This window comes from Columba livia, chromosome 2, assembly GCF_036013475.1.
Source record: "Columba livia isolate bColLiv1 breed racing homer chromosome 2, bColLiv1.pat.W.v2, whole genome shotgun sequence".
In the NCBI taxonomy this organism is placed as follows: Eukaryota; Metazoa; Chordata; class Aves; order Columbiformes; family Columbidae; genus Columba; species Columba livia.
The window spans coordinates 160071308-160083493 of NC_088603.1; the positions used below are offsets into that span (position 1 = coordinate 160071308).

General features: G+C 43.7%; 1 protein-coding gene across 13 annotated transcripts in view; it reads left to right on the forward strand.

Annotated features, from left to right (window-relative positions):
• ADGRB1 (adhesion G protein-coupled receptor B1) overlaps nucleotides 1–12186 on the forward strand; it is a 290622-nt gene that overhangs the window by 133160 nt on the left and 145276 nt on the right. For 12 of the 13 annotated variants that reach the window (XM_065054576.1, XM_065054578.1, XM_065054574.1 and 9 more), the window contains 3 exons: nucleotides 1755–1862; nucleotides 7648–7812; nucleotides 9335–9498. In XM_065054576.1, coding sequence (XP_064910648.1) covers nucleotides 1755–1862; nucleotides 7648–7812; nucleotides 9335–9498 — 437 coding nt within the window. Of the gene's footprint in view, nucleotides 1–1754; nucleotides 1863–7647; nucleotides 7813–9334; nucleotides 9500–12186 lie in introns of all 13 variants that reach the window. The other variant, XM_065054577.1, reaches the window with a different exon arrangement.

Consider the following 12186-nt stretch of genomic DNA (forward strand, 5'->3'; position numbering starts at 1 on the left):
TCCCTAAACAAACTCAAGACACTGGATTTTGGAAAGCTATTTAAAGGCTGGAATTTTTCTTTCTTTTTTTTTTTTTTTTTTTTTTTTTTTCGATTGAATTGCACAAAGCAAAGTCCCATGACTTTGTAGCAATTAAAAATAAAGATTTTGGCCCCTTCTATTCCAGTAAAGAGTCAGACAAGAAACAAGTTGTATGCAAATATCAGTATGTTTGTAGTCCTGACATCTGGCTACTGCTTCCTTTCCCTTGATAGTGGCAGGTGAGTGTCTGCCCTATCTCGTCCCCTCCGGTCAGCAGCCTGCAACCTGTTGGTGCTGGGAAAGTCTGGAGGAGGCAGTTTCTATGTTCTCTAAGCCCTGCTTTTGGGCAACAGTAAAGGAGAATAATATAATTTAATTAAATAGATGGGCTCCTTCCATGAACCAAGCTGCTGAATATAAAGTCTGGCTCCTGTCAGGGACTCTCTGAATCATTCTTCTCCCTCCTCTTCTTTCCCTTTTTGGATGGCAATAAAGACTCCTGCCACCACACTGAAGCTTCATTAACCTTTATTAATTTTCCCAGGGTTCCGGGATCAAATTTGTCACCATTTCATCTCTTGGCAGTTTGTACTTCTTGAAAAAGATGTCTGACTGTTTTACCTCCTTGGGGAAAAAGATCCTCTGTCTGGTACTTGCTGTTTGGAAACAAATTGGTTGCCAGATCACAGATTACTCAGGCTCAGCTTTGCTTTCTCCTATTCTGCATGACTCCAGTGGAGTCAGCTGAGCCATCCTGATTTACAGCAGGCAGTACTGGTGGGTGGGATTTGGTTGCTATTGTTTGATTGTTTCTCTGTTTACTAGGGAGTGTATGTGTCAGAGTTGCAACCTGCCCAGTACCACAGAGAACAGAGGTTTTATTTTTCCCTGTATCACATTCAGGGCTGATCCACACGGGATGTAAATGCAAAGCTTGCAGAACCATGAGTTTGGAAGCAACAGGGGTGTTCGATGTCCATTGAGAGTTAAATGCCTTTACAGTGGATGCATTATTTACCTTCTGATCTCAACCCCATGGTCTTCAGTGGGAGTTTTTCAGTTAGGACATTAGAGTGGGGAGCTTCGTTCTTTCACCTAAATTGGAAAGGTGCCCAGCCATAGCTCTGTTGGTACCTAGGTCACTTTGTTGATACTAGACCTTCATCTCTCCTTGTCAGTGGTGGTAGGGTAGAGTTTGTCAAGAAGACATTCCTTTGAGCTATCCCTTTCCTTTTCATCTGCCTGCTCCACTCAGCATTTTCTGGTTAGCCTACAGAGCATTTCTAAGTAGATATTGGTTGCAAGGCAGAGTTTTCCACCAAAAAATACTGCCAGTTCTCACCACAGATCTCAAAACACTATTAGAGATAATGGGATTCAATGTTAGCACATCTGAAAAAGCTAAATGCTCCACAAGTACAGTAAAAGTTACCAACACCCTAGAAAATCATTGCAATTGATTAAAGACTGGGAATAAGGGATTGTATTCTTCATAGTCCAAGTCTCACTAAGAAACAAGGGGTTGAACTGCCAGTCAGGCCAAGTCTCACAGGCTGGCCCAGTGCTAAAGCCTCGGAGACTGCTGGTCACCAGGGCTGCTGGGGCTGGAAAGCAGACGGTCTTGTCAACTGAACGTAGCAGGTTGCTGTTGTTTATATACATGTAACCTTTGTAGTGAAAGATCTTGCAGAGTGAACCAAAGTGTATTTACATGACCCATTACCTTGCCATAGCCAATGGACGCTATAATTCCAGAAGCCAATCGCTGAGGTCCACAGATAACAGAAAGCGAGAGGACACTGATGAACTGCAGCACTACGGGTACCCTGCACCTCAAATAGGTAAGCTCTGACCTACCACAACAGCCTCTGGATCTGTCACACTGCCTGGTTACTGCACTTCCCAGCTGGGCTGGGCTGTCTGCATTGACTCGCTTTGCTGTTTCAATGACCCAACTAACAAACTCTTTTCCTCCCAGGTTAGTGTGGGTTTTCTCCAACAAATCACACACAGAGCAAATGGTTGTCAGCCAGTTTTTTTCCCATCTCATTGCCCTACAGGGTTGTGTGTTGTTGCCATTAGCCAGAGAAAGCAAAAAGGGTTAGATGCAAAGCCCTAACCAGATCACGCTTCTCACAGACTGCTTCTCATCACCCTGCCTACTTCTAAGCCACTGCTTTGTTTGAACTATCTAAACAGCCATGGTTCATTAAGCCAAAACTGACTTTACTGCAAAATAGCCTCTTTGCTGATGTCCATGTCATGCCTTCCCATTGACTGTAGGAGGAGATGTGTTGGGTATGATGGGGAGAGAGCACAACTACTTTCCTCTGTCACTGGGTCTTTAGTGCTATGCAAGAATTTTTATCTGGTAGATTCTGCAGCAGGACATTCCACCCTCTTGCACTTGGAGGGGAATAATATGCTGCAATATCTGAGAGTATCATCCAGGAAGATGGGGATGAATTGGACCGAGATATATGCCAGGTCCAATCTGGAGAGGTTTTGTGTTCTCCTTTCACAGCTGCCTTTTGTGGCAAGAGCTCAACACTTCATGAGTCTCAGGCAACACAAAGTGTGCTGGCCCTGGCTACAGGTTGAAATCATTACCCAGTGACCTTGCAAACATTTTGTGGTCTGTAAAGGTTTCATATAGGTGATTTGAAGAACCAGTGAAATAGATTATAAGGGAGTATGGGACATATTCTGATATAAATTAGCTGTGCTCCATCCAACACAACAGGACTTTGTCAGTGTGTACCAGTGAAGAGTGTCAGGAAGCTGTGTGGTGTGGAGTCTCTGGGAATGATCAGGCAAAGTATGGGGTTGTGGCTTTCAAAACAAGGCAGGGGACAGTTAGAATTTCCTTGCCACCATGTACTGCATCTGCTCCCTGCAGTGAGAGCAGCTCCACTGCCTGCAGGATCACTGGCAGTTGGCAAAAGGCTGCAGGGAAAGGAATGCATTTGCACCGTTGTAACCTGGTGAAGATGAGCTCAATCTCTGTCACACATGTCCAAATGGGGGGGACAAGTAGACCTTCCAAGGCAAGTCCTGTGATATCTCATTGTTCCTGCTCCTCCTGGTCCCAAGTTGTGGCCCAGTGCTTTATTCCAACTTGTGGCTCAGCCATTAGGTTCATAGCTTGGCTTTTCTTCCCATCATGCAGCTGGATACACCATCTGGGCTCAGTGATATCTGTAATAACTCCCTGCCATCATAGCTACTACTATAGCATGTCTGACTTGGGCTGTGATATCCCTGGGTGCAGTGTGGGTTGGGAGATGGGCATTGTCCTGCTGCAAGCTTGCCATATTCCTGCCACCATCCCAGGAGCAGCAACTGCAGCCAAGTTGTTCAAAGAAATTAGGATGAAGGAGATGTAAATCTCAGGTAGAAGTTACAACTCAGGAAGGGATTTAGAAAGAGTCTTTAGCTGAGGATGCCAAAGCAAAGCCAACATCTTCCCTAGCAATTAACACAGTTTGTAGGGAATAGAACATTGCACATATGCTCAAAACCTGGAAAAATGTGAAATACAAAAAATAGCTGATGCTAGCTGTAAGGACTAAGGATGAGGGAATGGCCCTTCTCCTGCCAGTCTTCCACAGCCCTGGCATCCAGGTCCTGTTGGCCATCAGGCTCTGGCACACTTGTGGTCTCAACTGCAGTGTTGTTGGCTGCCCACATGTCTCTTCCTGCAATAGCACAGAAGTGAGATCCAGCCCGGCAGGTCCCTGGCATGGGCCCTCCTGGCTGAGCCCACAGAATGCTTCCAGTTGGTCTTTGCCAGCTTTAGGATATGAGAGAAGAAGTGGCTGCATGTGAGGAGATATCAGATTGGCAGATGACACCAAAAAAAAAGGGACCCTGGCAAAGGGATGACAACCATGTGCTTCTCAATTAGTGCTGAGAGAATAAGCATCATGGAGAAGCCACAGACACTGGCAGGGACCCTGCAGCCCAATGAGCTCTCAGTAAGGCTGGCTCAGGGCTGGCCAGATGCTGGAAAGGATCCTGGATTGTTGTGCTATGTCCTGTGGATTGATGCCCAACATATCCTTTGCAGCACCTTCTGGGAACTCTCCAGCTGCAGGAGAGGAGCTGCAGCCGTCTCTATCGGAGCACCAAGCCCTACAAAGGATCATCTTCCCAGCTGTAGTGGGATCTTCCCCCTCCTAACTCTTTTGGGACACTCCTGTTAATCCCCAAGCCAGCCCTGAGCATTACAGGACTAATCAAAGCTTAGTCCTGCAGAGACATCTGTCTACAAGCACCAGTCATGATGGAGGACAGTGCATGGCTCCTTGTCCTCTGTCGGGTGAAGACCGGTTTGGTGGAGTGCATCTCTGGAAGGTCTAATTATATGACAGTAATGAGGTGTGCTACAGGGCGTTTAAACTCGATGAGCATGGTAGACTCATGCCCTTATATCAAAAAGCAGAGCCAGCATCCACTTCTGGGATAAATAATTGGAAGATATCAAGTCCAGTAAATTGTATTTGCTGCACACAGAGGTGCAGAAATCCTTCTCATCCATAGCTTTGGTGGTGGGCAGCATTCTGCTTCTCTTGGATGGAGAATGAGAGAGCTTGTTCTGATTCCTGAGAGCGTCTTAGAACCGGGTCTGTAATGGTCTGAAAATCAGTTGAATTTCTACAATGTTCAAGACCAGACTGGACATAATGCCCTAGTAGGCTGAGTTCATTCAAAATTACACCAAATCCAAAGGAACAACCAACACTTGGAAAATGAACTATATTACAGATTTAGAAACCAGGGATTGGTACAATGTGAGAGATGACAATTGAGGAAGTTTATGTCTAATCATACATATTTCTACTGTGAAGAGGCAAAGGTCAAAAATAATAAAGAAGAGGAAAGAATCAGAAGTGAAATTTGGTTCAAAGACCCCATTAATTCACCTAGTAGCACAGTAACTCTCGTCTGAATATGGAGATTGCAAAACCACAGCCAGGTCTGATTGGGATGGTGGTGGAACGGCAGCATGTCCAAGCCATGAGTTTCTGATGGAGGAGGCAACTGTGTTTCTGCAGGCTTCCCCTGGCCTTTCAGAAAGACTTTTTAGGCAAAAACTGGCAGCATTTGGCTACCAAAAAATTCCAGCCCCCTGCTACTGAGGGACTAGATGCTGTTTGGTGCAGTATTGGGGAGGTTGCTCAAGGTCGAGGGAGGAGGTTCTCTGAACAACGTAAAGGCATTGTCTGTCCGTGCAGCATCCAAGCAAGCTAGGTGGCAGGAATGGTTGGGATCTGTGGGTCAAAGAGGGATCTTCTGAAGTCTGAGCTTCTCTGGGTGGCTAACGTTGAAATGATGGTACCAAAAAAGTAACTTCTCAGTGGGGAACTCAGAGTATCACAGGACTGTCTATCTGACAGTGTCAGTTGAGTTCCTTATTGGAAAGGCAGCAAAATTACCATGGAAATGCAGATCTCTACATACCAGAAGATCTAATATTTGAGAAACAGCATATGGGAGTGAAGTTTTCTTGAAGCCCCAGTCTCAAAACACGCAATGTTTTCTACACATCCCAGAGAAAGACCAATGGTTCATAACATTTATTTAATTGGAACCAGCTGTGCATATTACTAAAAGAAAACACAAAAGCAAAGGGATACAGTATTGAGCAACTTTGGCTTAATGAACAAAGACACTTACATCTCAGGATTATCATTGTAATGGCATAGATGAGGTGAAGAGTCATCCTTACCTCCACTTCTTTTTAACTCCAGCCAGTAAATGAAGGAATGAAAGCCTGTCCATTTTGCATTGAGGATAGGTTTTCCTCTACACTTTCACCCTTTAACAGTCCTGCACATGTTGATTCACCATCCTCCAATTAATGGGCATACTTTTAATTACAAATCATCTGAATGACTGGAGAGATTCAAAGTAGATGTGCTGAAAACTATGACACCTAATGAATAACACAGATAACTACCAAAAATCCCAATTGATTGATAAGGGCCACAAACACTTGAAATCTTGCATAAAATTTAATTGCATGCAAAAAACTCCCTTAAGACACCGGTAAATAAATACACCACCTTGAGGAAGAAGTCAGACATGCGGAGCTTTAGGACACCTGAGGTAATATTAGACAGCTTGGTGGTCTCCAACCCTTACAGTACCCATGACAGTTCCTGTACTGATATGGACTTTCACTCAGCTGATTTACAACCCATATTGCCCTACAAGCAGGCTGAGATCTCAAGCTGTAGCAGCCCACTGTTAGAGTCCTCTCCATGCTCTATGTTACAGCTGGTCAATCCAACACAACATCTACTGTCCAGTTCTATTTGGGAATGGGGTGGTGGCATGGGAAAACACATCCAACTGCTGGGTGCAGCTCAGGCTGTGCCATGTTTTACAAGCCCTGAAGTCACATTTACCTTCTGCACCCAGTGCCATGATCCTTCTTATATCATTCATAGTCTGCCAGATGAATCTGCTTATGATGTGACACAGTGCAGTCTGATGTTCTGAAGAGTATTTGTTATGCATATTATCTATTCTGTGCCCCTCTAGTATGCGTCCTCAAAGATGTGTTGGTGTTTATTTGTGCCATATGCTTGTGTATTATACACACTAGATGTGATTTTCTAGGCTTATCATGTATAAGTATTAACAAACTATTAAAAAATCTAAAAACCTAAACAATGCATAAATTAATGAAATGAAAAAGAGAAGGCTTTCATCTGGGGGAGAGAGGTATTTTCTCAAGGATAGACTGATGCCTAAGAAACTAATGGAAAACTGTCCTTTCCCTGCCCATGTCACACTTCTGGTGACTTATCTGGTGGCTGCAGCCTGGCTGAAACAAACCTGGCATGACCATTTGTCTACAGGGATATTAATGACAAACGGAATATGTCTCATTGTTTTCCAGTCCCATCTCTTGATCAATGGGATGCTTTTATTTGCCTTTCCAATCCTACCCCATCAGGTAAGCAGCTGATAGGGACTGAATGTTGGCTGGGAACAGTTAACCTTGTTCTGTATCACATGGTCAAAGCAGATCCCCTCCAAAGGTGAAGGAGATGACAAGAGGAATCTCTGTGGGATTACTTCAGCCAATGCCCTTCTCAGGCACTGTCATCTCCTGTTTTGTCTGCTCCTCCTCTGCCAATCTGCGTTGGCAGGGGCTGTGAGAAAGCAAGGAAAGGAGTTGAATCTATACAATTGCTCAATTTATGGACACATTTACTACATCTATCTAATCATTGACACTTAATTGGTACTATCTCTGAGTAGAAGCTGTATATCCCAACTCACATGATTCTGCAGTGGCTATACCACTTTGTCATCAGTAGTCGAGTCTGCCCTGCCCAGTGTCCCGATGCTTCCACACTGTCCTTCCTCTTCTTTTTTTTTTTCCTTTGTACCTCTGTGCTACAGTTCTACGCAGTACCCCCAAAAAACTTGTAGCCCATTGTCAACCCTCACATTTTCTCACCAATCCCCTTGCACTCTTCTGGTCACACCACATGTGGGACACATTGCACAGATTGCCAGCAACTTGTGAAGTGCAACTTGGAAAGCACTACCCTGGAGATCTGGGTGCCAAGGATGTCACGTCCTCACCTTCTGCTCCAACCCCAACAGGTGACCCTGCAGCAGAGGAGTGGTCCCCATGGAGCGTGTGTTCAACCACCTGTGGGGAGGGCTGGCAGACCAGGACGAGGTTCTGTGTGTCGTCTTCCTACAGCACCCAGTGCAGTGGTCCTCTCCGGGAGCAGAGACAGTGCAACAACTCTGCCGTGTGCCCAGGTGGGCTGAGCATTCCATGTACATGTGGGCAGGAGGGGAAGGGAGATGCACAGAGAATTGACTGCCTGTGATATCTCCACTGTGATATCTTCTTGGAAGGAGATGTTTTTTATTTCCTGTTCCTTGTCTTTGTACCCTAAAACCTCATACAGAGACCTTTGCTAGACCAAGCACCATTAGATGGGCGCTTGTTTCACGTGCTATGAACAATTAGATGTTATCTAAACACAATGAACACGGTACATCTGAAAGGCATGTGCCCTTTGAGGTCTTTCCAAGCATGGAGCAGACTGGGAAGGAGAAGATGACCCTTTCAGTTGCCCAGATACCAACACTGGTCACAGTGCTGCAAAATCAGCAAGAAAAAAACTCAGGCTGCTGGTATGTTTATGAATGGAGACACCCCTCATTTCTGTTTTTATATTCCTCCTTCCACAATTTTAATGAAAAAGCACCATCTGGGGAGCCTGGACATAATTTTGAAGAAGTATGCTATTAACCCAGGTGTGTTATTCACAAGTCCTGACCAGCAACATCATTGTTCAGAACCAATCTTACAATGGTGAAACCACCAAGCTGTTTTCCCATGCTTGTTCTTGCATTTCCTCCTCTAGTTATCTTTTATCATGCAAGATATCTGATGACAGTTACAAAATACTAGTTTTGAATGCCCTTTCCTGAGACTGGTGGATCAGTCACTGTTAGCAACCAGTGAAGGACTGGAAAAGTACCTGTATATATATATTTTTTTCCCCCAAAGCATTATTGATTTTGTGTTACCTTCTCCAGTAAAGCTGCAAGGGATTAAGTCCCTTAAGAGACATCAGTACATTCTTGCAACATTTGGCCTCTAGAGATTACAGTGACTAACCCTCCATAGATCACCTGGCTAGATTAGATTAGACTGGAGAAGACTAGATCAGTTTAGATTACAAGGCTTTAGATGTCTAATTCCAGGAGTCACCAGTGATGGACCATGTTGCCCATCCCATTTTGTTCTTACAAGTCTTCCTAGCTTTTCCCTGTGGTATCACTCATGTATGGTAGTAATTAGTAATCAGACTAAAACTTTTCTGAGAGCTTGAAAATTCTGTAGCCTTTGATGATGTATTACCAAAGATGTTGAGGGAAGGAAATAAGGGTAATAAGTGACAAAATGATGGTGATGCTGCTTCCCAAAAGATGCTGGGTTTTTTTGTTCCTCTCTAGGTAAATGCATCTCTAGCTCACAAAATGTCCTTTCTTTTGGCTCAAAAATCTGAAAAAATGGGGTAAATTAAAAGTGTGTTGTGATTTATTTCAAGTGGTCTGGAAAGTAACAGATGTTTGGTGTCAATACCAAAGCGTAATAAGTTACGCGACATTCCTCTTTCACATTTTGGGTTGGTTTGTTCTTGGCCTTCCCACAGTCCCTTCTCACATACTTCTCATTCTGACTGCAAAGATACTGTGTTCCGTGTGCTTAACGACTTCTCCAGACCTCCTTTGGAAACGAAACTTACTACTTCTGCTTTGATTGCAGTGCATGGCACCTGGGATGAGTGGTCTCCATGGAGCCTGTGCTCTTCCACGTGTGGAAGAGGGTACAGGGACCGGACCCGGACATGCAAACCCCCACAATTTGGTGGGAACCCCTGTGAGGGCCCAGAGAAGCAAACCAAGTTCTGCAACATTGCACTTTGCCCAGGTAAGGCAGTTAGAGATTCAAAGCCTTCTCTCCAGCAGGTCTCCCTGTCTCTGAAGATGCCCACAGATGGTCAACATTGAGTGGGTCTGTAGATGCCTCAGCTGAATGAGTACGTGGCCTGCACTGTCCTAAAGAAGATCTATAAGGAAATGACATATTGAAGGAACAACCTAGAAGTGCTTTTTTGGGTTATTCAGCTCAGCATTGTCTTAGGTTCACATTTGCCCTATGTAAAAACTTTCAGAGGACACATTATATGGATTGGATCTGGACTGACTCAGCTATCTCTATTTCCAAGACCATCTTAAGCTTCTCACCTGTTACTTCCAGTGACTGGTTTAAAGTTATTTTGCCTGACTGGGCTTGTTGTGCTGGAATTAATTAGTAGTTTTACTTGCTAGCATTATACGTGCATTAATTCACTATATATGCAAGTCTTCTCTGTACCTGATCCTGGTTGCTGATATGGACCAAGAGTCTTCTGAGAGCCTTCCATCCATATTTTAATACTTTTAAGAACTTTTTCCCCACCATAGATTTAACTTCCAAATTACTTTCCCTGAGTTTTACTTTGAAACACCAGAAAGAAACTTCAAGATAAAATAGCTTTTACCCACTGGAAATCCATTTGTGTCCCTGTTGTTTCCTTCTCCTGAATCAGACTGGACCTGGGTCAGAGACCCTATTGATTTATCTCAGGGTGTCCTGCTGAACATGGTCTGAACAAGAGGGAGCTCCCCAACGCTTTGCTCTCTCCTGCAGTAACATCAACTGAAATTTTTCCAGTTTAATGAGAATCACTATGAGGCATTATTATGTCCCTGGAGGAGGACAGGGATTGTGGAAGTGATGAGAACTTTGTGAAAACATTTGTGAGAAGTCTCCTGGCATTTCCCACACAGTTTTCACCTCAGGTAACTATCCTTGAGTTTCTGGCCACTGTCCAGAAGACTCTACTCAGAATAAGAGCATCCCAGACACCAAATTGACTCTGTCATAAAAAAAAAAAAAAAACAAACAACTAATTGAAGAAGTCAGATCTGGCGTTTCTTGGGAAATAAAACATATCCTGAGTTAACATTGATCCATAATTAATTTAAATACAAATAAATATGTGGATACACTGCAGTGAATGAAACAGTGGTTGGAAAGACAAGAAGTCCAACTGCAAGACTTCAGCTCTAATTAATGCCACAAAAGCTTTGCTGTGCCAAACTAGTATGACGTTGGGGGAAGCACTGAAGCACAACAATGGGCGCTGCTCAGCACTTGACACACCAGACAGTCATATCACTTATTACCACCCTGCTCTGAGGATTTATTGCTACAACTGATAAAAAATGCTCTTCTGCAGGGACAACAGAACTTTTGTTCCTCCAGAGCAGTAGATATCACGGGCTGAGCTCCAAGTCCTTTGAAGAGAGACAAGGAAGACAATGCCATTCTCTGTGTAGGCTACACCAGCCAAATTCCAAAGAACATTTTTGATAGACTCACACTGAGGTGTGATAATGGCATTGAAGGGTCTTTGCTGTGGCTGCGATGAAGACCCCTCAGCATCTTGCCCAAGAGACATCTTAATGTCAGCACATGTGGCTGAAGGTGCAACACGACCATCTCTCTCCATTTTCTTAAACATCTTTGAAATTACAGTTCATGAATAAATAATCCCTTATCTCAAAGGAAATTACTTGTTCCCTGTCTCCAACTGAATGAGAAATTTATGCATGTGACTCTTCCTTATTTTCCTGTCTCCAAATTCTCACACTTGTGGTAAGCTGTCAGTCACGACTTCCACAGCAGCAGGCAGGGCTGAGGTAAATTCACCTATTTTAACAAATTCAACTTTTTTAGTAAACGCAACTTTTACTTGGGTAAATGCAATCTTATTTTCTCAGTATAGGCGAATACAAATGAAGGGCAGGCACCATCAGTTCATAGTAACTACCAGCACTTCCTTCAGTTAGAAAAATCAGACAGATTTATACGTGGTAGGATCTACTTTTTGCAATTTTGGATCATTTCCAGAGAGGAATCACCTGTGAGTCACCACTTTTTGCTTTTTCCTTCCCTGGAATTGATACGCATTGACATGATGTTGTGAATTTATGTACAAAGAAAACACCAGGCTTGGATTGCTGAAAACAAACACTTTTTGGAAGTACCTTTATGCCTGCCTCATTTTATACACCTTCTGATCTTATGTGATGCCCTCTGAACTAACAGTTGCTCATTTGGATGTTTTTGACACTTTTTTATGTGTTTGCAAATAAACAGCGGCTCAACTACACAACTGCAATAGGGTTTATTTGGAGCTGTTTGAGTCCTTGCAGATTACACAGGACATCTATTTTTTTTTTTGGACTGACAGAAAAAAAAAAAGGAAATGACCTGCAATGTATAGCAACGTGATTTGTGCCAGAATTCAGACTTTTCAGGGATTCGCATTGTGTTTTTTCCAAGTGAGAGCTAGAAGCTAGTGAGAGGTAAACAGAGCATGATGACCGCTGCTAATGAGAAAAAAGTGCTCCAGGAATAGCCGGCTGGGTGATGGATCTGTTGATCAGGGACCAATTAGGGTGCAACTGCCATACTTGGGAATGTCTCACACTGCATCACGCTAATAAGATGTATTCATGTTTCTCTCCAGCCCTGTCCCTATCATAACCTCTCTTATTCCTGCCTCC